The following is a 24,990-nucleotide window of genomic DNA, read 5'->3' on the forward strand; positions in this document are numbered from 1 at the left end:
TATATAGAGAGAGAGAAAGCATATTTTCAAAATTAAAAAATATAAGAGAATTTAATTAGTAAATTATATTATTAATATTATATTAAGTAATGAATTATTTGTAAATGAATTTTTTAATTAAAATTAGAAAATTACGAGCGATTTATTAATTTAAAAAATTGACGATAAAAAGGCCTTTTATATTGGTGATAAATCGATGAATGCTCGAAGGAGTAAGAGAAAGAAGTATCAAAACATTTGAAATTCGTTTTGAGTAATCATGTTTATATTTTATATTAATGACATTAAATCTTTTAAATTTGATGTATCATTTATTATTGATATTTACTAATAAATTTTTCAAGATTTATCTCTATTATAAATAATTGTTCGTTTTGAATTAAATGATATGGATTTTCTATCATAATTGTCATAATGCTAATGATTAATGATATGAAAAAATACAAATAAGATAGAATATTTATATGTGCATGTTGACTAATAAAATCCACCCCTTCTGATATTGACTGCGGACATGATGTACCCAGGCGAGCAAAATAAAAAAGATTTTAGAAAAAGAAATGAAAAAACAGCATCTTAATTTGAACTATTTATATGATATCTCCTGTGACGGTTGTCCTAGTTATAAAACATCATATGTGCATAATATCATTTTGAAAAAAATTGAATTCTAAATAGAGTTACTATTTTGTAACAAGCATGCATATTATTTCAAATACCATTGTGTTACTGTAATTTAAAAACATGATATGCTTATTGAGTTGTGTTATAACTCATCCTACTATGTGCAAATGAATACATGCACTATTAAAAAATTTTAAATGAGTAGAAGATGAGAGAACATATACCATAGGAATGACATTTCAAGAGAAAAGGTAGTTGTTTACAACTATTATAATATTTTCTATTAAAATACATCTGGAATTTTAGTGATTCTTTCGATAATATAGAAATAGTTGTTAAAAATTTTAGTAAGCAAAAAAATTTTGAATAATCATTTATTCTTGTCTCGTTAATTCGAGCATTAGTGTCATGAACAGGCCAGAAAGCTCGAATTAATGAAGCGGGACCGATCAAATGGTTATTTAAATTTTCATCCACTAAAATAACTATCTTTAATACACAGAATAAATCACTAAATCTTCAATTTCATTTTAACGAAAAATACTATAACAATTTCAAATACCTTTCTCTCAGAGCGTCGGGCCTATGATACACATTCTCTTCTCTTCTACTCATTTAAATTATTTAGATAATATATGCATACATTTGGAAATATAGAGTGAGTCATAACACAACTTACCGAGTACATCATACTTCTAAAATACAGTAATACATGCCATTTAGAAAAATATACATATTTGTTATAAAATATAGGATAACTTTATTTGATAACATTTAAATTTAAAAAAATGATCATCAATCATATTTTATGCATGTATGTAATAATATATTATGTCATAACATTTTCTATAACTAATGCAACCGTCATAGAAGACACTATCTAAAAAGTATCAATGAAGATACTCCTTTTTCATAACCTATTGTTCTTTATGCACATAGGTACATTGCATCCCCAGTCAGTAAATATAAAGAGATGTGTTACATCAATCAACATGCATATGCATGCATTCTTATATGTTATTTCATTTACATATACATAATATTTAGTATTTTTCTATCACTCACATTGTATAGCATAAACAAAACTACTGCATCATAACATGAATTATCATATGTTTAAATAAGATCAACCTTACTACAGTAAATTTAATCATGATTGAATATGCAACAGCAGTTGTATAACTAAAAAGTATTTTCGCACAATAAATTTAAGGAAAAAAATACTATTACTATAAATTATGAATATGAGTACTCACCTCAAATTCAGATATTTTGAACTTTTACTCTTACTCCTTACCCCAATGTCGATATATTTAACACCTATATAAAAAACGTTCTTATTATCAAAATAACTTACAAACTCTTTTACTCGATATTTAAATTTTATCTTTAAATATATTACTTAACATCAAAAAAAAATTCTAATTAAATATCATATATCATTGAATTATATATATATCATTGAATTAAATAAGGAGGATCTACATATGATATTTATTGATTTAGAAAAAGCATATGATAAAGTTCCAAGAGAAGTGCTATGGAGAGTTCTTGAAAAGAAAGGAGTCAATAATGCTTATATTCAAATCATTAAAGATATATATGCAGGAGCTATTACTTGTGTTCAAACACAAGGTGGATTGACCAAGTATTTCCCTTTTTCGGTTGGGTTACATCAAGGATCAGCCTTAAGCCCATATCTTTTTGCTTTAGTCATGGATGTTCTCACTAGACATTTGCAAGAGGATGTACCTTGGTGTATGCTTTTTGCTGATGATATTCTTCTTGTTGACAAGACTAGAGAGGGAGTTGAAGGTAAACTTAAATTATTATTGCATTAATCAATTATAGAGTTTCAATTTGAAAATCTTAACATTCCCTCTATTAATTAATACCTATTTTAATTATATAATTTTACTCATTATTTCATTCATTCATTAATTAAATTCTCATGAGTACATAATATCGAAATAATAACTAAAAATTCCCAAATAACAATTAAATTTCTTATAAAATCTAACCTAATCTCCCGTCATTGTTCTTCTCGTAGACACAAACCGTGCTCAAGGGCCTTCTTACTACTCGATAGTTTGCTCGCAGGCTTATTCTCCCTCTCAATCTCTCTCGTTCGATTTATCCTCGTTTCATTCTCTTTCGCATGTATTTAAAGGCTTTTCATCTCAATCGACTCTAAGTGATGAAACCGATAGAACCACTCCTTCGCCTCCTCGCGACGCCAAGAGATGAACTCCTCCGTAACTCCAAAAGACGGAAATGATTTAATTAACTTGGTCTTTTTCGACAATAGGTATTGAAAGCTATTGTCATGCTCATGCCGAGTGATCGAACAAGCTCCTCTGTCTCCTTCATCTTCCTCGTAGTGAATCACTTCTCATGACCTTCCACAACCCAGAACAGTGGAGTCTTCTCCGTCTTCCTCAACTCCAAGTAATAGAACTGAAGGTCATCGGCCGGGTAAGATCGAGATATTATGAGTCGGGTCATGAGAAAAAATAAGTCGGTTGTTGGTTTCATAAACAACAAAATTTTAGGTGTTCCGCACATAATTAATCTAAAAAAATATTCCCATTCTCAAATAATGCTAAAACATTTAGCAGTGCCTTAATTTTTTTTCTCTCCCCGTATCAATTTACTGAGATACTAAAAAGTCAATCTAAACTGTCCAGTACATATTACATTGAGATGTTGGAGAATTTAGCGTTGTAGCAATGTATGAGATTCGAGATGAGATGCAGTAGGAACTTGTCGGATCAGGTTAACATGCTTTAAAGATGTAAAAGAATGATAAGAATAATACAAGGGTATAATGGAAACAAATGCCACCAAATTCTGTGACAAAAATCAAATGATAGTTTGATAAAGAGCCTGAAAAAAATATAGAGTAAATATTTTTTTCTGTGGCATGAATAAATATGAAGTACATATCAAAATGTTAGTTTAATAAACGGCCTGACCAAAGATTCGCTATAGATCCAAGTTTTTTCATTACACTGAAAATTTTATATTATAGCTAACATATATCTCCGCTTATTGAGATAAAACTTACCATTAATTTGGAAATTTAAGAAAGCATGTGGATAATATTAGTGCAGTATTACATCTCTAAGTTCCAGCATCAATGAATTTGTCTACTGGACAATAAATTTCAGCTCATGAAAATTAATTAAAGAATATCAAGTTTCAATTAATAAGAGTTCATCAGATAATATACCTCAATAATGGTAGGAACGGAAGCTATTTTCGGTAGAGGTTGCAAAGCTAATAAAGACAGAAATGCATCTGTATCAACTTCATACCTGACAAGAACACCAACAAAGACAATTCTCCTATGAAAAACTGCCTTCTAGAAAAAGTAACAACGATGCCGTACATGCCTTCAAAAAAAGCTGAAACAATCCACAAAATGTGAGGTGATCATAGACATTAAAAGGAGTCAAATTAGGGCATAACATTGAATTGAGCCAACTCTCAAGCCTTTTTAACCCATTTATTTGGTTGAATTTCTTTTTTTTTAAATTGAATAATTTTAAGAACTATTTTTATAAGAATATGCTTTTACATCTGAACATATGTTAGGATTGAATAAGAATGTGTTGTAGATTGAGGAACATCATCGATCAATTTTGTTTTGATCAACAAATCCATATAATTTGGTAATCTTGAAAGATGTCGCACTGTTTGAGACAATGCAACGCAACACACTGAATCAGTAGACAATACTAAGAGTAATAAAATGGATCACATTGGCCAAGATTCTCTAAACTTATCATTATGGAGTCCACAAAAACATGTGTCATTTTCTTTATGGAATATCTTAATAGATTAGTGAAAAATCATAACGATGCTCGTTAGTCTCACCCAACTTTTAGGCTAAACAATAGCTATAGTTTCACAACAGCGTTTACAAATAATTACTAACCAGTCATTCTTTGTCGGCAACATGATAATTGACCTTGCTCTGCTTGCAGCTGCTCTTTCAAAAGACTTTGTCAAGCTAAGGCTACAACTAAATATATGGAACCATGTGTTAAACACTAGCAGAGCAAGTGGAAACTTTCATAAAAACAAACAAAAATAAATAAATGGCAGTAAATGTGTATATATGATATATTGAGATAAAATATAAATACCTAGTAATAAACAAACGAATAATAACAGTAAAACCAAACGAGCTACAAATCTATTTCATCAAAATGAATGTTAAAAGATGATCTTAAATGGTTTCAACGTGACAAGATAGCTGGCCCTCAAGCCTGTTTCACATACAAATTTTTAAAAAAGGGATTATTAATCTAAGCTGTTAAGATCACAGGAAAAAACAGACAATATTTAGAAAATTTTATACTCATCTAATGGGCACGAGCTCTATGTGGTTGAAAAATGAAAATACTTCTGTAGTTGAACCTTTCATATCAAGGGATGAAAACTATCACTTCCTCAAAACTCGTTAATATTAATGTTCCAGGATTAACAAGTCGTCCTGTATTTAATATTTATATCTCCTGGGCGAGCTCAGCAAGGACAAATACCCTTTCAAAAGTGATGGTAAAAAGAAATATCCTTTCAATTTGAAGTCAACAAATTTAGATAAAAAATCTCAAAAAATATACACATTGAATTGTTAAATAATGCACTTTAAGCAGCATCAGTATCCCTTGTAGACTTAAAATTGAGAATTTCCAATACCTCTTTGTAATGACATCGATATGGTTAAAGTCTTTGGTAATACTATCACCAAGCTTTTCTATATGCTTCCTGGGGAGATCAGACAAGAGAAGAATTCGTTGCTTCCTGCATATTGAATGCAAATTCACAGATCAAATTCACTTGCATACACATTTATATGCATAATTCCCAACACAGCTTCTTCCATATTAGGATCTGATGGCAACTTGATTCCCTATCACACCCACTCCAATTATACAACTCTAGCTTGATTGGAAAAAAGGATAACAGCGAGAAAAATTATATCCCCAAGGGCCAGAAAAGATACTTGACAACGGGAAGGTGCGGACAATTTTATGAGGACAAGGAAGTATCACAAAGAGGGTGTGACGACATAATAATCCATGAGCATTGCTGAGAACTTTGAAGAGAAAATAGTTTGGGTCGTATTCATCTATTTGTGGATTTATGGGAAGAATAATTCAGAAGTACTCAAGTATTAAGAGATCTAGAGAAATAGTACATCTATAGAGATTTACCTTGCTTTAGCAGTACCCAGACGAATCGCTGACTCATGGAACTTATTTAGCTGCTTTAATATAAACATTAGATGACTGTTAACACCGCAGATAATTATATGGTCAGTCTCCATGACTTGTAGCTGTGCTCCTTCTCGGATCTTTTGCATATTGTACTGTCATGATAGAAATATGTGAATTTATAAAAGATTAAACATAGAGAACTAAGATTCATTTGATTCAAATCTTACTCTGAATTGTTCCGTCATTGTGCTCAACAAGCGAGAATAGAATAATAAGCCCCAGATGGCCAGGACAAGACCAAGAATACGCTCAACACGTGTTCTTTGCTGTTAAGGAAAGCAAATAAAAGAGGTACATTTTATAAAGGGAAAATTTTGGTAGCAAATTCAAACTAGTAAGCAGTTATCGTAATAAATGCAGTCGAGGAAGATGTTTTTTGCTAGCAAAATCAAATTTGAGAGTGGTCACAGAATATGCAGAAGAGACAGAGAAATGGGCCAAACAATCAGGGTATTATGCAGCCCAAAATCAAATATTATGGAACATTATTGGTCAAGATTGATGACTGGCAATAATGATCACAAAGCGGAAGAAGTGATGATTAATGATGAGCATCTATACAGCTACAATAAACATCAACTTTGACAGATGAGGCAGTCAAAAGAAAGGGAATTCATTGCTTCAATCCTTGGATTCATCCCTGGGTAATGTCCTACCAAAAAAGGCCCAAAAAGAAGTTATATATATATGAACAAATCAAAAATTTCTGACCAATGCTGGCTGATAAAGAAATATGCATAAGCATGACTTGATGTTTGACCAGAAAGTAGTAGAATAAAAAGATTAATTGATGGATCTTTTTAGTTAGTACCAAAATATTCCGAAAAAGCATGAAAATTTGTAGCAAATCCTTCATGAAGAACCTTTTTCTTCTTTTTCAATTTCTTGCTGACAAAGGTCTATTTTACTTTGTAAGATTACACCTCCCCTTGAAAGTACTAAAATGAGATAGGGAATGTAATAAACCTGTTAAGTCCTTTGCTCTTTTAACTTAGACTCTATCAGGTATAGCTTTCTGTTGAATGATTCTTAGGACGCAGGGAAAAACAACTGCAAAAAAATTCAATTGTCCAAAGGCTGAACAATAACTTGCTTGTTTAGCTAGCTTCCCATATTTTATAGATTTTAGCTTTCTTAAGTAATTAATTAATCAAATTTTTTAAATGCATGCACGGAGTTTGGTAATTCTTCAGTACTAGCTCATACCCGCAAATGAGTGGATGATGAACAAAGGCAAGCCCAAGCTTCCCAAAAACAATCTTCTAGAGACTGCTTCTTGTTCCTGAATAGACAAATAATAAATAATACCACTTAACATATCCTTAAAGGTTAATACATGTGTTCTGAGAAAAACACAAGAAAATAGAACCAAATGAAAAACATATTATAAATAAAATTCCTTTATCAAAAGCAAGTTGCAAATTCATCAATAGTAAATGAATCTGCATTAATTCCCTCAAAGCTTACTTTGAGATTTATCCTGTACTCAAGCTGATATATTCAGCTCTCCAATTTAGTGCAACAAGCTTCCTTTCTTTTGCAACAAATGGATCACAGAATTATATTATATTATGTATGCATGTGCATACCTGTGCGTTGTTTGTATATATACAAACACACACACAAAGCCTTCAGATGTATTCTATTCAAGGTCATCTGTATCATATATCTAAATAAAAAATTTTAGTCACTTTAACTATAATTTAAATTTATCTATAAGTGGCATGCTTTTAAAGATAAGAATTCATGTAGAATAACACACAAGTTTGTTTCAAGCTCCCTTAATTGCATAATATCCTCACGTCCCCTCTCTCTACTTATGCTCTCTTATTTCATTGATTAAACCGCTAAGATCCTTCCATCACCATTTTCTTCAGAGGGTAACCATCAAAAAACTTTACCCACTATCTGCCCTTACATAACCCCCTCCAATCCACTAAAATAAACCACCTTTTTAACTCAAAAAGATAAAATCCTTTAACAAAGAAAAATATCTAATTCTACAGAAGCAATTCGAATTTTAAACCAAAGCCTTTCAAAATTCTTATGTGATTTATTAAGAAGAGCTCCAAAACTTAAGATGCCAAGATTTTTTTCAACAGTAGATTGAGTTTTTCATGAAAAAAAAAATTTATTGATATCAATCAGGTTTATTTAGATGAGATTCAAGAATTACTATGAAGGTAAGCTCTTATAGTTAATTACTTTTTCATATTAAAAAAATACTAGCAATTAAGAAAATCATTTGGTTGTTAATTTAAGAGTACTAGCATCCACAAATTTCTCTTATTCGTATCCCATGTAAGTATGAGAAATGAGTCAAAGGTAGATGGTACGTCTTATCAAGGTGATGGGGACATCAGAGCCTGGAGAATTTATCACCGTAGAGGCCGGAGATCTAAAGCCTTGATTGAGTCTTTATATTTTTAGTTTCCATGTGTTGTAGGACATTCATGTAGTGTTATTTATTTTATTACAGTTTTACCCTCACTTGAGGGAGCTTTTGTGTTGTTTGTCCAAGGGTCTTTTTGTCTTTTTGTCTTTTATTTCTTTCATATTTTTAGTGCCTATATATATGGCTCATTGATTTCTTGTATAGATGATGAATATTTTAATATAAATTTCTGGTTACATGCTTTCTCTTCTCATGGTGAGTTGAGTTTGTGTGTGAAATCCTTTGAAAAAATGGCAAAGAAATACCCAACATCATGTGAGCACTTGGTTGGTATCATCTTCCCTCTCTCTCTTTTTTTCTCCTTCCCTAGCAGCCAGTTGCAGCAACCTGCTGCCCTCAACCAGCAACCACCTCCCTCCCTCTCTATCCTCCTCCACCTTCTCCCCAACATCCTTGACCCTTGAGCTTCCCAAATTCTGCAATTAATGCACATTAATTGAGCATTTATCTCAATTAATTGTGACATTTAGAGATCCACATCCACTTTAACTTTTTCTCTTCCCAAGCAAACCACATTAGCCTCTCTCTTCCCCAAGCAACCAACCCGGCCAACATCTTCACCTCCCAAGCTAACTTCTCCCTTTCCCAAGCCAACTAATTCCCTTCTCAAGCAAACCACATCAGCTCTTTCTCTTCCCCAAATAGTCAACCCCCACATCTTCACTTCACAAGCTGATTTCTCCCTTTCCAAGCCATTAAAATCAGCCAAATCATCTCTCCCCTCCTCCTCCCCATGTAGTCGGCCTAGTTCACCCCTCCAAACCCCAAAACCGTGAACTCTCCACTTTTAAATCCTCATATCTAATTCCCTTCTCAAGCAAACCACATCAGCTCTTTCTCTTCCCCAAATAGTCAACCCCCACATCTTCACTTCACAAGCTGATTTCTCCCTTTCCAAGCCATTAAAATTAGCCAAATCATCTCTCCCCTCCTCCTCCCCATGTAGTCGGCCTAGTTCACCCCTCCAAACCCCAAACCGTGAACTCTCCACTTTCAAATCCTCATATGGTTGAAACTTTTTTTTCCCATCCTCACTATTCTACCTCTCCAAGGAAACTTAGCTTCTAATAATGCAACAAGGACATTGATTCAACAAAGAGCAAGGGTTTCAAAGCAAGCCAAGGAGGAACTAGCCGTCATTTCATCAAGGACTCCATTCCTCCCATTTATGAGCCAAGTATCAAACCATCCTCTGGTTCTTCATCTAACTAAATATTGGTCTTCTCATTTCATCTATAGTAGCATCATCTCATAATTGTTGATTAATCCGCCAAGTTCTACTCAAATTTGAGCGAACAAAAACTCTAGTGACTAGTCCCTTACTTAAATGTTTGACTTGTGACAATCCATGTTAGCTAGTCTAAACTGATTCACCTTTTGTTATTATTTAGCATTTACTTATTAGTTTCTTGCTATCACATGATCTAATAGTTCGAATTTTCTTATTGTTCTTAATATTTTATGAAGTTTATTTTGTTGTCTTTGATGTTATCTTAGCATAAATCTCTATTTGCATGACTTATTTTGCTTAGTCACGCATCAAAAGATCTCATAAATCCAATTATTCTGTCATTCAAGGTTTTAACTGGACCCTCAAACCAAGAAGTCAAGGTATGTTAGCCTCCATGTAAAGCTAAGACTTGTGTTGTATATGCAAGCACATATAGCTCGACCATACTAATTTAATAAGTTTATTATCACCAGGGATGTTAAAAGTGCACCAAGAAGTGTGCTTGATAAGTCAAATGTTGTTAAGCGAAGGACCCTCACATCGCTACTTTATCATGCGTAATGAGGTTGCAAAGAGTGTGACTCACTCGGTCAAGTGCAAAAGCACTTGCATGAAGCACTCTGCGTTGCGATTAATTCAATCCAATTTAATGTTAGAATTGGTTCAGTTTCTATAAAAGCTTGTTTTGTTTTCTACGTCTGGATCCTTTGCAATTTCGCCCTAACCGTAGCAGCCATACCCCTCAATCTCATGCAAGAGTCTTGCAACCTTCCCAACAATAATCGTTGCCTTCTCTATGAGCATTGAGTAATGGCTTATCGACCATCATCTCGTGCGTGTGATGGATCATAAGCGAGTATAATTTTTCTTGTAAATGAAATTTTGATAATGTTCTTGTTTAAAATTTTTAACAATGTTTTTGTTTATAAAATACATTTATATTTAAAAAATAGAAAAATTAAATTCATAAGATGTCATATGTTGAAGTAAATAATTTTTATATGATTTAAGAAATTATTTCTAACTTTTCTCTAATTAATGTAATTATTTATGCAAAGCAAAAAAATTTGATTTATATTTCTTAGAAAATAAATGTTGAGTGTGTATTTGAGTTTTTTTAAAATAAATTCGTATTTTGTATATGATTTATTATTTATATAAAGAAAATAATTATCAATAAAATTATGATCTAAAAAATTAAATGACAATATGGTTAGTATTCTCTAGCTCAGTCTCCTCTTCAAAAAAGGGTGTATCACTGAAAATATCATCAATACCATCATCCTCAAGTGAATGAAACTCATCTAAAATAAGGATTTGTGCATTACACTAATGTTGCATATGGCCCTTCTTATGGAACTTGAAATATATAATCTCTTTAGTATCCTTAAAACTCCCCTAAGAAAAATCACATCTAAAATTCATTAATCAAAGTGAATATTTGAAGTAATGCATAAAAACCTAAGAAATTTTTTTTAAAAAAAGAGAGAATTTTCAAAGCAAAGACAGAAGGGCAATAGGGCCACTCCATTTTTTTCCAATTAAGGACTAGCCGCCGCACCTAACTTCCAACAAGGATAAAGCAATTAAAGAAAAGGAAAATTAATAAAATAAAAATCTCCCACATGAAGGAAAATATTTAAATTAATTTAAAATTTAAATACTAAAATTTGATATTTGAATTTTAAAAATTTAGTTATGCATGTCATTTTAAACTTTTCAAAAATGGACTTCTTTAATTTTTCATATTAGATGAATCTCTCTTGGCCTTTAATTTTGATCTTGTGATGGGCCATAATGGTCCATGCTCTAATCTTGAGCCTTCGATCTTGATCTAATAGTGGGGCTATAATAATTTTTAGCTTGATGTTCTGCATCATTGAGCATTAGTAAATTAGTTAGCAACTGGTATAACAATGAAGAAAATAACCTTTAACAGACAGACTGATTGTGTTTATTTTAATAGCTGTCATTGAGACTTTGATGTAACTAGTTTGTTTCTTTATTGTTATTAGGGTTTACTAGGAACTTAGTGCCGTAATATAATATCCTAATGTTATCTTACACCTTTGCCCGTTTTACCGGCTCAATAAATAGGAGGCTGTGGTGAACATTATTACATTATGCTGAATGAAAATTTCCTGTAATTTTGGTGATTGGTCCTTGCTGTGAGCATGCTGGTTTTTCTTCCTAGGCTGTGTAAAAAAAACTCTACATTGTGTACCTAGAACTCTACGTTGTGTACCGAAGTAGTGTTAGGCTACAAGATTTTTTTCATTTTTTTTTTCTTCCCCTACTGTTTTCCCTTTAATATTTCACTATTTTTTTCATCTTCCCTCTCCAACATACATTATCCAGTAAACAATGATCACAAGATTAGAAAAAAAATCAATGTAACACTTTCCAATGTATAGTTAACTGAAGATATGTACAGGTACCGCACCAAAATTACGTAGGTACCTGAACTTGTAAAATAGAAAACCTCCAACTATGACGAATGAAAAACATGCTGCAAGTAAGGCCATGAAAAACCTACAAGATGCACAAAAATACTTCGATCAGTTGAAAATTTTCAAAACTACAAATTAATTAAAGCAAGATACGTGTCCAGATATACAACTTCAAGCTGTGAATAGCCACATGATAAAAGTAGAATCACAACAGTTCTCAGCTTTTGGTCCAAAATTACAACCTAGGCAACGAAGATGCACTTCAGACTAAACATTCTAAAAATACTTTTGTAACTAAACGAAATCTAAATGGTACAAAATTGAAACAATTGAATTATAAATATAGATTTCGATGTTACCATCATCATTAGTCTCATCCCAACTACTAGGAGTTCATTCAATGAATCCTCATAATCCCTTGATAACAACTAAGCATTGCACTAACTTATTATAAACCCTAGTTAGTGTAAATCTTTCTAAGCAACTTCTACTCAGGTTATAAAAAAAAAAAAAACTTCTACTCAGGTTATATGAGAGCAATTATGTATGATTTTGTAATTATTTATTTATTTATTAAAATATATTGTATAAATCTATAAATAGAGACAGATTTGAGCAATAAACTGATAGGAAGTAGATGCAATTTTCTCGAAATCAGCGAACAACAATAAGAAATTAGGAAGAAAAAACACACCAAAACTATTTTTATTACAAGATATATGAAAGAAAATATCAATATACAGTTTGATCTTCAATAAGAGAGGAAGATCTTGCTCTCACAAATCCCTAGCCGTCGGATAGAGCCTAAATAACCTAAGAATAAACTAAATTCAGCAAACTCCCAAAACATAATCTGAAACCACCCTATTGTTAGCCTTAAATAGACTCTCATAATTCCCTCCCAAATTAGCCCTCTTTCCCTAAATAATTTTCTTTCAAATTTGAATTCAAATTAGATTTATTTCCCTAATTAATTCCCTACCAATTTTAATTAAGACTTTCCTAAACAATCCCCCCTTAATTCCTCATTTTCCCTAAATAATTTCCTCTTAGATTTTGAATTCAAATTAGAACTTTTGCTTAAATAATTCTCTCCCAACTATAATTTAAACATTCCTAAATAATTTTCCTTTGATTAAGAACCTTCCTAAATAGCTTCCTCTTGATTAGGAAACTTTTTGATTCCCTCCCAATCAAATCGGTCAGTCCATCATAAACTTAAGCCTTTTCCCTCTACAATTATTTGAATTTAACATGGTATCATAGCATTCATTATCATTGCCGGAATTTTAATTTTTTTTCTACTATCGTGCCTTCATTGTCAATCTTCCCTTGTTGTTATCCTATCTATAACCAATGCAGCCTTCCTTGCTGCCCTTCTTGATATAGCCTTCATCGCTACCCTTGTCGCTGCAATGTCTGAAGCAAATTCCTCCCAAAGCTTTAACCAAATAGAAGACTCGATGAGGCACCAAGGAAGAGAAGATCTCCAACATATGCAACCTTCCTATCGCTTAAATGGGAAGAATACTTGAAGTGGTCTCAATTTGTGAAGACCTGCTTGAAAGGAAAAGGAGAGTTGAATCACATCCTTGGGGTAGTACTAAAAGGAGATCCTAATTTTTTGGCATGGGATAAAGCGAACTCCATGATTATGTCATGATTGTGAAATTCCATAACTCAAGATATTAGTGATATTTTTATGTTCCTATCTACTGCAAAGGACAGATGGGATGTCACCAGGTAAACCTTCTCATTGGCTTGGGATGCTGTCATATCTTTGAAATTAAGGTCAAGGTGGGAAACACAAAACAATGAAGCAAATTTGTAACGGAATAGGCCACTCTCCTTCAAAACTTGCGGCAAGAACTTGATCACTACATATGCATAAAGACCAAGTGCCCAGAAGATATGTATGACTTTCTTGCAAGATTAAATGTGGAGCTTAATCAAGTTAGAGTTCAGATCCTTAGCAAAGACGAGACATCTTCATTAAACGAGACCATTTCGCTCATTCGTGCTAATGAAAGCTGACGAAGGGTAATGCTGGAGCCAAAGATAGTTGAAGGTTCAGCAATTGTGTCAACCAAAGAGGCGTTATTGAAGGAAAAATATAAGGATTCCTCAAAACTACAAGACTCTTTTTGGTGTAGCTATTGCAAGAAATCAAAACACACAAAGGATACATGCTGGAAGATACATGGAAAGCCCCAAGGAGTGGAATCAAAGAAGTGGACAAAAGGGCACATCACAAGCCAACACTACAACAAGTCAGCCCAACCCAGAAATGTAATCCAGCTTCAGAGACCTCAATAAAATGGATATTGATAAACTAAAATAACTCCTGGTATCCCTTGAAAAATCATCTACATCTTCTTCTCTTGTACTTTGAGATAAGTTTCATATATCCATTGGATTAAGTGTTTCTAGAAATAATTTGAAAGGAATATGAATTATTGACATAGGAGCCACAAATCACATGACACACTCCACTACCCACTTCATTAACTATACTCTTTGTCCAAGTGACAAGAAAATTATCATTGCTGATGGTTCACTTACCACATAAGCAGGCCAATGAGCATAATTGTCCTTATCCGCCTCCCTTAGACATAAATGGATGATAGTACAATCCATTTCTCCTTATCCGCCTCCCTCTGTCAAAAAAATGTTCTCCACGTATCTCAATTATCCACAAACCTAATCTATATACAAAAACTTGCCAATGACCATAATTGTCAAGTCTTATTTAACCCCACTTGTTGCTTATTTCAAGACCAAGGATCGAGGAAGAAGATTAGACATGCTAAGGAGAGAAATTGATTGTACTACCTGGAAGAACTGAACAATCTAATACTATCAATAATGGCTATTTTATGTTATCCCTATTTAATAAAAAGATATACTATTTGGCTTCATCATTTTAGATTAAGACATCCATCTTTTGATGTGTTAAGAAATATGTACCCAAAACTTTTTTATAAGTTGAAAAATAAATTTTTTCATTATGAAACATGTGAGTTAGCCAAGCATAAACGAATTTTTTTCAAATAAACATTAGAGATGTAATACTCCTTTTTATCTTATTCATAGTGATATCTGAGGGCCCTCAAAAATCCTATTATCTCAGGAGTCTGATGGTTTGTATCATTCATTGATGACTGCACTCGAGACTCTTGAATGTTTCTCCTCAAAAATAAATCCAATGTTAACACTATCCTCCCTATTTTTCATACCATGATCTAGAATTAATTCAAGGTAAAAATACGAAAATTTCATTTCAACAATGCTAAAGATTATTTTAACCAAATCCTATCCTCCAACTTTCAAAAATAATGTATAATTCATGAGTTCCTGCATTCTCACCCCCACAACAAAATGAGGTTGCATAAATAAAAAATGATCACCTTCTAGCCTCCATCCCTACACTTATATTCCACCACAATGTATCAAAATACTACTAGGGGGAAGCCCTTCTAACTATCACATATCTCATAAATCGACTACATTCAAAAACCTTAGGACTAAAAACACCAATGGATATTATATCCTCTTTTTATCCCAAATTCGGACCCATAATAACCTTACACCCAGAATCTTTGGGTGCACTGCCTATGTTTACATTCACAGCCAAAATAGAGAAAAATTAGATCCAAGAGCACTCTGTTAGAACGGTCTAGCCAGTCCACACGGGACCGGCACAGGCGCGAATGAGGCGGACATTCTCCACCTCCTGCTATAGCCGCACAAGCCGCAAAGCCCATGGAGCCTTTTAGGAAGGCTTTTTGAAGGGAGTTGGGAGGAAAATTTCAAAGTACGAGTTGTTTACAGATTTCCTTTTGAATTGTATGCATTAAATAGTTTGTTTTCCTAAGGTTCTGGCATCTTGAATTTGGTTGAAATTTGAAATATCTTAGATTTAGGTTTTCTTTTGGGCTCTAGCGGCGTCTAGAGATTTGGGAGAGATCGATCATCCTCTCGAATAGAGGATCAATTGTATCTTGCTATTTTCCTTTTCCCATTCATCAAATAATACAAATTATCTATTATTTTCGTGGTTTTGTGCGGATTTTTGTGGAGAATTCTCACTGTTTTTTGAAGATTGATAGAAAATACTTGAGATCTACAAGTATTTCCTATCAGTATTCCAGGCGTACAAATCCAAACTCACCTCCAGAGCAGATCCAAGAATTTGAACCATCTCATGAAATTGAGATAAATACAAGTTCACCAAAAAAAAAAAACTCTCTTGTACCCTATAACCAACTTTGTATCCTTCAATAACTTCTTACCTTCACACAAAAATTTCTAATTACATTAAATAATCCTGGTTTAACCAAGAATTTGAAATCTAAAAAGATTTGGTTAGAAAATATTAGGAATGACCTTTCTTTATTAGATTTAAACGAGAATTTGACTTTTAATAGGACACAATGGAGAAAAAGGATTCATGTAGCCGACCCCACGTAGTGGGATAAAGGCTTGATGTTGTTGTTGTTGTTGTTGTTACATTAAATAATCCGAGCAGATCCAAGAATTTGAAATATCTCTTGAAATTGAGATAAACACAAGTTCACCAAAAAAAAACTCTCTTGTACCCTATAACCAACTTTGTATCCTTCAATAAATTATTACATTCACACAAAAATTTTCTGATTACACTAAATAATATTCATATTCCTAATTATATTTTTAAGCCTTATTTGATGAAAATTGGAAAAATACCATGAAATATGAAATGCAAACCCTAGAGAAAAAAAATACCAAGGAGATCACTGACCTACCAGTAGGATAAAAACTAATTGGATGTAAATGGGTGTTCTTTGTGAAATACAAAGCTGATGGTACATTGAAAATGTACAAGACAAGACTGATGGTGAAAGGATACACTCAGGCGTACGGTATTCAGTACCAGAAAACTTTTGCACATGTGGCCAAGATGAACACCGTGAGGATCCTGCTCTCGCTAGCTGTTAATTACAACTGGCATCCATTTTTGACAGCCAGTTGTAACTAAGTGACTTGAACTGGCTGACCATGCCTTCAACAAATGACTAGGGCTGCAAGTGAACCAAACTTTCGACGAGCTACTCGTTGTTCGGTTCGATTAAAGCTCATTCATTATCGTTTAATTAACTAAACAAACAAACTTGAACAATATTTTAAATACTCGACAAACTTGAACAACCTGATATTAAATGAACACAAACATGAACACTCACATACTCAGCTCGACTCGGTTCGTTTGCAGCCCTACAAATGACACATGTAATTAACCGCTGTCAAAAATGCATCTGCAAATATTCTTACAATTATGTCTCACCAAAAGATCAACTTGTAAATATTCTTATTAAGGAACTTGATAATTCTACCTTACTGAGACTTATTACCAAGTTGGGAATGACATATCTATATTCCTCATCTTGAGGAGTGTTAAATCTCAGTCGTCCCTTAGCATTTTGATCCCATGGCTAGGATAGGGATCCATGGGAGGCTCACCTGGATTGCGTCGATCTCCATCGTCCCTTGGCATTTTCACCGATCTCCATCGTCCCTTGGCATTTTGATCCCATGGCTAGAATGGGGATCCGTGGGATTGCGCCGATCTCCTTACATATTTAGATGGCTGATTTAGGAAGAATTATATTAGAGCAATTATGTATGATTCTATAATTATTTGTTTCTTTATTAAGATATCTTGTATAGATCTATAAATAGGGACAGATTTGAGCAATAAAACTAAGCCTTTTCACTCTTCAATTCTCTGAATTTAAAAATCTCATTATCCCTATTAAAAATGGTTTAAATGAACAAACATATAAGGTTTATCTGAAACATTACTAGGTTCAGTCTAGTAAAGGAATATGATCGTATTGGTTTTCTTAGTAGTTTGAATTAAGTTTTTCTTTTAATGCAAGTTGCACTTTTTGAAAAAAAAAAAAAAAAGGGGCCCAATGGAGATGAAACGGTGCCAGCTCAGTAACACATTTCCATCTCATAATAGACGTGAGAAAGAGGCAAAAATGTGGGGTAATGAAGGATCGAATGACATCAAAGGAACGAGTAACAGTACTATTTCTTACAGGGAAGAACAGGAAAGGGGTGAGTGACAATTCTGCCCCTTACAGAGGAACAAGAAGACAATACATAAAGAGATAGAGGCAATCAAAGAGACAAAGACAGGGAAATGATGGAGACAGTGAGGAGGAAAATACCTAGGCTGAGCGAATGCGATAGCAGCCTAATTTATGGCAACTAGATAAGTGAAGCCCTGCAACTATATTCACTAGTGTTTGGTGCGGCCAAATACCAGTTAATCAAAAAATTGAAGATAGCCAAAAGCTAGAGTTTTAGTTCTTCTAAAACAATGTTAAGATTTAAATCTATTTTCAATTATGATTTTAGAAACCCCGTTTTGATTTTTTAAATGTTGAAGAATTTTCTCTTAGAATCTAGAGTGGAATAATTGAGCAAAGTTCTAATTTTAAATTTTTAATCAAGCAGAGTAGAATTTATGCAATGGATTAGACAACGATTTCATTGGACATCAAAATTTCAATTTAAATATCTTTTGAAATGAATAAGCTCCAATTTAATGTTATAAGTAAGAGGCAATTGTGTCAGACTTTGAAGTGTAAGAAATAAGTAAATCGGCAAATAATGTTTTGTACAAGTAGGAGAGGACAAGAGAAAGAAATTTTTAAGTTCATTTTTCATACCTTTGTATTAAGTATTGGGTACCTGTTGCATGTAAAATGGAAAAGTTTGGAAAAAATTTGAAACTAATTGTGCCTTGACAACGACAAGTCCACCTTTAGACCATTCTCCTAAAAAAAATGTTATATTAAAAGAAATGCTTTGGCAAATATAGTATGAAATGCTATATTTTGTAAAATGGTACTTTTATTATATCAAGTATGCATGTTTATATTATGATAAATGAAAGATTTAATAATTACTTAGGAAGACTCATATGCATATTATTTTCTATTATCTTAAATTATTATATTATAGAATTGAAATTAGCAATTAATTTTGATATTTGAAACTCAACCCATTAAATATATTGTTTCAAGTAAAGCTCCTATAAAATAAATGGCCAACAAGGAAAATTTTGTATGCAGAAGAAGAGGACAGAATGAGAATATGTATTTAATTATTCTACTAATTTTATTAGCATTCAATGGTCTTGAAAAAAAATTGGAGTAGAATTAAATAGCATATGATTTAAATTATGGTGGATAATTTATGAGCTCTTCGTAAAATTTGAAAAATATTTTGATGTGATACATGTTTGGAGTTACACAAGATTATTAAGAGAATTTAATAGAAGTTTAACCTTTATAAAAGTAGGCGTCAATTCAAAGAAGGTTACAAGAACTCTCAGTCTTCCACTTGCTTAGGCAAAGAATTGCGTGAAGATTAACAACGACACTCTCAATCAAATACAAAGGTGAAGTAATATAAAAGCTTATAACACAAATCCAAAAATTAATAATGAGATGTTCACCTTTGAGGATCTACTCTTCCCTACGAATCTAGGTTGAGCGGAGAAAGATCTTCCACACTAGAAATGAAATAACCACTAGGACGGACGAGCCAAGGAACGTCGTTGTTGGGAAGGTAGCCGGAGGTGGAGGTGGCACGTATCTTCCGGTGAGGGACCACAGGGTCCGTGGTCGTTGAAGCTCAATGGTGTGGGAAAGGCAATACACGAAACGGTTGACGTAGCGTTCAACGGTGATGTTGTATTCCCAATCCGGTTTGTAGAAGGGGGAGAGAAAGATATCGATCTCCCCTTGCTCGTTGTACGCGAAGTCGTGATTAACTTCGGGATCCGCCATGCATCCTTGCCGGGAATTGAAGGAGCAACAAGGGAAGAAGGGGAGAAGCGGTGGCGGCTTGGAGGGTGAGAGGGTTGGGCCGGCGTGAGAGCTAGAGAGGGGCGGCTAGAGTTGAAGGCCAGGAAATAAAATTAGGAAATTCGAGATTATTTCAGGTTTAGGTGAGTAGGAGGGAATTAATTTAAAATTTTCAAATTAATTCCAAGTAGAGAAGGAGAATTAGGAAGCTAATAGGGAGTGAATGGGGGCTGATTTGGTGGGATTAGGGAGCTAATTTGGGAGAGGGAGAAATCCCATGAAAGGGGCTGGCCACATATAGAGAGGGAAGAGAATAATTGTCATTAGTGAGTGGGGTCCACAACACTAATCAAGGATTTATTAAAATCTGAATTAAATTTCAGATTTTGTAAGAAAGGAAAGTTTCCAAATAGGAGGGCTATCAATTAGGATTAATTTGAATTTCAAATTCAAATTAAAATCCAATTAATATAATAGCCTAAAATTAAGGAGTTATTTTAGGAAAGTAGTAAATGCCTCATGAGAAATTCGAATTTCAAATCCAAGACCCACGAGGGGCCGGCGGCCATCGATCTCCTGTGTCGCCTCTGATAAACACGTCGAAACCTCTTGTCGGTGTCCCCATCATTCTCCCTGGGTGGGAGAAAACTCGACCTCGTCGAGTGAGTACTGTGGGAGCTCTCGTATAGCTCTAGAAGGTCTGGATCCAATCTCTGTAGCTCTTCTCGATCAATCCACGTGTCCTCTGTTTTCGGTGTTCCTTTCTAATGAACTAGGTACCTTCAGCGCCCTCCTTCCTTTGTGGAAATAATCTCATCATCTATAATGGTTTCGATCTTCTCCACATTGGGTAAATGGGTTAAATTGGGGAGTGCAGGGAGGCTAGGGATCTCACCTGGTGGGGTCACACAAGGCTCATCATAAAGTGGATTGTTGGAGTTAAAATCAGGACCCTCGAAGGCTACTAGACCTTCTATATTAAAAGTTGGATTTATGTTAAAACATCCTGGGAGGTCCAGCACATAAGCATTACTGTTAACCTTTGAAATTATCTTAAAATGTCCAGCGCTTCTCGCATGCAACTTCTTTAAGGAGCCAAGAGGAAAACGCTCCGGGCGGATCCGTACCATCACAAAGTCTCCAACTTTGAATTCCTTGAACCTTCTTTTCTTATCAGCAACAAGTTTATAATTGGTGTTACTTTGTTCAATTTTTTTTTAATCTCAGTATGTAACTCCTGGAGATGTGATGCAAATGCATATGCAGACTCTGATGTTCTACTACTAGGACTCATGTGTACTAAATCAATAGGTTGTTTGGGTTGGTATCCGTACACAATCTCAGCAGGACTTAGGCCAGTGGTTCGATTGACAGAGTTGTTATAAGCAAATTCCGCAATGGGAAGTTTAGAGTCCCAATCCCTAAGGTTTTCTCCTACCAATGTTCTTAAAAGATTTCCTAAGCTCCTATTAACAACCTCGATTTGACCATCGGTCTGGGGGTGGAAGGCTGTAGAAAATTGAAGCTTCGTCCCCATCTTGTGCCAAAGAGTCTTCCAAAAGTAACTTGTAAACTTAACATCTCTATCGGAAACGATGGTTTTCGGTAGGCCATGAAGTCTAACTATTTCATCAAAATAAAGCTTAGCAATCCGTGAGGCATCAAACGTCTTGGAACATGGGAGGAAATGGGCCATTTTTGAGAAGCGGTCAACGACCACACAGACAGAATTGTGCTTCCTAGCAGTTTTGGGCAACCCAAGGACGAAATCCATACTCACATCCTGCCAAGGGCAATTGGGTACGGGGAGTAGAATCGATTTTCTAACGCGGCAATAGTCTTGGCTTGACCAAAGTGGCCAGCTAAACCTCCTGCATGTAGTTCCCAGATAAGGTATTCACGAAGGGATATATTGGGGGATGCAGAGTTTCTGAGCCTTAAATAGGTACCCATCTTCTACTAAGAAATCATCTATTGTACGCTCACGTCCTGAAGTCAAAAGGGAATAAGTATCACTAAAATTAGGGCATTCCTTATAGTCTTCTTTAAGTCGTTCAAATCCGATCACTTCAGTTCTCATTCTCGGGTAATCATTAATCTTCTGCTAAGGGCATCCGCAGCTTTATTCTCAGATCCTGCTTTGTGTCTAATTGTGTACGTGTACTCTTGTAAGAATTCGACCCAACGACCATGACGGGCATTGAGTTTCTTCTGCGAATTAATGTATCTCAAAGCTTCATGATCCGAGAATATTACAAATTCTTGTGGCAATAAGTTGTCTCCAGTATCTAAGGGACTGAATGATCGCATAGAATTCCTTGTCGTAGGTAGAATATCATTGACGAATATCATTTAACTTCTCGCTAAAGTATGCAACAGTGTGTCCTTCTTGTGATAAAACTCATCCTATACCAATACCTGATGCGTCACAGGTTACTTCAAAAACTTTAGAAAAATCGGGGAGACGCATAACAGGTGATTCAACCATTTTTTTTCTTAATTTCCTCGAAAGCTTTAGTGGCGGCTAACGTCCAATGAAAATCCCCTTTCTTTAAACAGTCAGTTATCGAGGCCACTATTGTGTTGAAACTCCTAATAAACCTCCGATAGAAAGTGGCTAATTCATGAAAACTCCAAACGTCCCTGATGTTCTTAGGTAAAGGCCACTCATTGATCGCTCTAATCTTTTCAGGGTCGGCTGAAATCCCTTGAAATGATATTATGAACCCGAGAAAAATAACACTATCTGTGAAGAACACACATTTCTTAGGATTAGCATATAACTGTTCTTTCCTCAAAGTCTCACAGACTTGTTTCAGATGACCTAAATGTTGGTCCACCGAGTTGCTATAGATTAAGATATCATCAAAGTATACGACGACAAATTTTCCTAGGAAAGGTCGAAAGGCTTGGGTCATAACTCTCATGAAGGTGCTTGGGGCGTTACTAAGACCAAACGGCATTACCATCTATTCGTACAACCCGTCCTTGGTTTTAAATGTCGTTTTTTCACTCGTCCACAGGGCGAATTCTGATTTGGTGATAACCACTTTTTAGGTCAATTTTAGAAAACATTGCGGCTCCGGTCATCATATCTAGCATGTCGTCAAGGTGAGGAATCAAAAAACGATACTTGACCGTAATTTTGTTGAAGGCTCGGCTGTCAACGCACATTCGTCAAGAGTCATCCTTCTTGGGGGTCAAAAGGCAGGGACAACACACGAGCTAAGACTCTCTTTGATGAATCCACGTTGCAGGAGTTCATCTACTTGCTTCTTCAGTTCAGTATGCTCCGTTGGGTTCATTCGGCAATGAGAGAGGTTTGGTAGGGAAGCTCCGGGTACTAAGTCGATGACGTGCTGGATGTCTCTAAGGGGTGGGAGCTGGTTGGGTAATTCTTCGGGGAAGACATCAGCAAAGGTCTCCATAAGAGGTTTAACTTCATCAGGGACAAGCTCTTCTTGCTCAGCATCAACTTCTCTAGCTACAAGGGCATACATGGGTGATCCTTGGTGAAGCTCAACGTCCACTTCTTTCGGAGTTAAGAAGTGTAAGCCTCTACTAGGTTTAACGGAAGTAGCCTTAACTTCGATCTTGTTGGATTTAGGTTGAGAGGGAATTAATTTGATGTTCTTGTCGTTGTGTTCAAACACGCAGGTGTTTGTTCTCCCATAAATGTGGATGTTGTTGTCAAATAGCCAAGGGCGACCAAGGATAATCTGCCCCACGTCCATTGCTAACACGTCACACCAGACTTTTTCTTGATATCCAACAAACTCGAGGGGATTAAGGCTTCTGTCTTTTATTTCCATGGATGTAGAATTAATCCATGCAACCTTATAAGGATTTGGGTGGGGTGTTGTCTTTAAGTTACATTTGGAAACCATAGCGGAAGAGACGGCGTTGATGCAGCTCCCACTATCGATTATGACTTTATAGTTTTTATCTCCAATCTTGATAAAGGTATGAAAAATGGAAATCCTACGCCAGTCATCACTTGGTTTAGGTTGGGAAAATGTGCATCCTCGGTGAAGGAGTCTTCTTCCTCATCAACATGATGAACTAAATCAGTCTCAGGTTCGTCCTCGTCTTCATCCACTTCTTCAATTATGATGACCTTATAGGGACTAGAACATTGCGATGCAATGTGCCCAGACCCATGACACTTATAACACTTGGTTCCCGAAGTGGCTTTGGGAGTGTCAAGTTCGGGGGCTTTACCTTTAAAGTCCGGACGAGGTGGGGCTGGACTAACAGTTGGTCGGTTAGCCATAGAGCCCGTGGGTCAATTTTGGGGTTGGCCGGTGGAAGTTCTATACGGAGTTGGGCGGGAGTCAAAATGCTTAGAGTGAGAATGGGTCCTAGACTCCTCAAGGTCAAGTACAAGAATAAATACTACTTCTAACGTGTCTATTCCTCTTGCAAAAAGCTCATTTCAGAGATCTTCCCTAAGGCCAGCTCTAAACATTGATAGGATTTGTGTGGGGGTAGAGGATTCTTCGCCATTGCAACGGATCAGGAAATCGTCGAAGGCGGAGATGTAATCTTTCACGAGCTTGCTTCCCTGGATCAGCCTATTCCATTTATCTAAGAGCTTGGGGTAGTAGGAAGAACGAAGGTATTTTCTTTTAAGCTCTTGCTTCATAGCTCATCAGTCGGTGATAGGGTGTTCACCTCGAACTTCACGCCTGTTTTCCAAATTTGTCCAGTATAGGCTGGCTCGACCAGTGAGTTTCATTTCGGCAAACCTAACTTTCCTAGCTTCCGAAATGTTGTACCATCTGAAATAGCTATCCATCGCTTTGAGCCAATCTAATAATACTTGAGGGTCGAGGGTACCATCGTATGACAAGACATCAATTCTGATGTTCTTAAGCAACTGAGCGTCGTTATCTCTCCAAGGGGACTCATTTCCTACGTAATCTTGATTGGGTCTAGGGTTATGACGGTAGTGATCTCGTTGTAGTCCATGATCGGTTCGAGTGTCATCACCATAAGGTGATTGCGGCCTAGAAGGGCTACAAATAGCGGGGTTTCCTATACGCTTGATGTTATCTAGTCGATCACTTGTTTGGCGCCT

General features: G+C 35.0%; 1 protein-coding gene across 7 annotated transcripts in view; it reads right to left on the minus strand.

Moving 5' to 3' along the window:
* Positions 1-3,856: 3,856 nt before the first annotated feature.
* Positions 3,857-24,990, minus strand: part of LOC110108225 (putative ion channel POLLUX-like 2) — a gene marked incomplete at its 3' end in the record, with an annotated part of 34,919 nt that continues 13,785 nt past the window's right edge. For all 7 annotated transcript variants that reach the window (XM_028692213.1, XM_028692229.1, XM_028692222.1 and 4 more), the window contains 7 exon segments: positions 3,857-3,941; positions 4,565-4,651; positions 5,332-5,436; positions 5,850-6,004; positions 6,080-6,178; positions 7,119-7,194; positions 12,059-12,130. In XM_028692213.1, the coding sequence (XP_028548046.1) occupies positions 3,857-3,941; positions 4,565-4,651; positions 5,332-5,436; positions 5,850-6,004; positions 6,080-6,178; positions 7,119-7,194; positions 12,059-12,130 (679 nt within the window).

This window comes from Dendrobium catenatum, unplaced genomic scaffold (assembly GCF_001605985.2).
Source record: "Dendrobium catenatum unplaced genomic scaffold, ASM160598v2 fragScaff_scaffold_156, whole genome shotgun sequence".
Lineage (NCBI taxonomy): Eukaryota > Viridiplantae > Streptophyta > Magnoliopsida > Asparagales > Orchidaceae > Dendrobium > Dendrobium catenatum.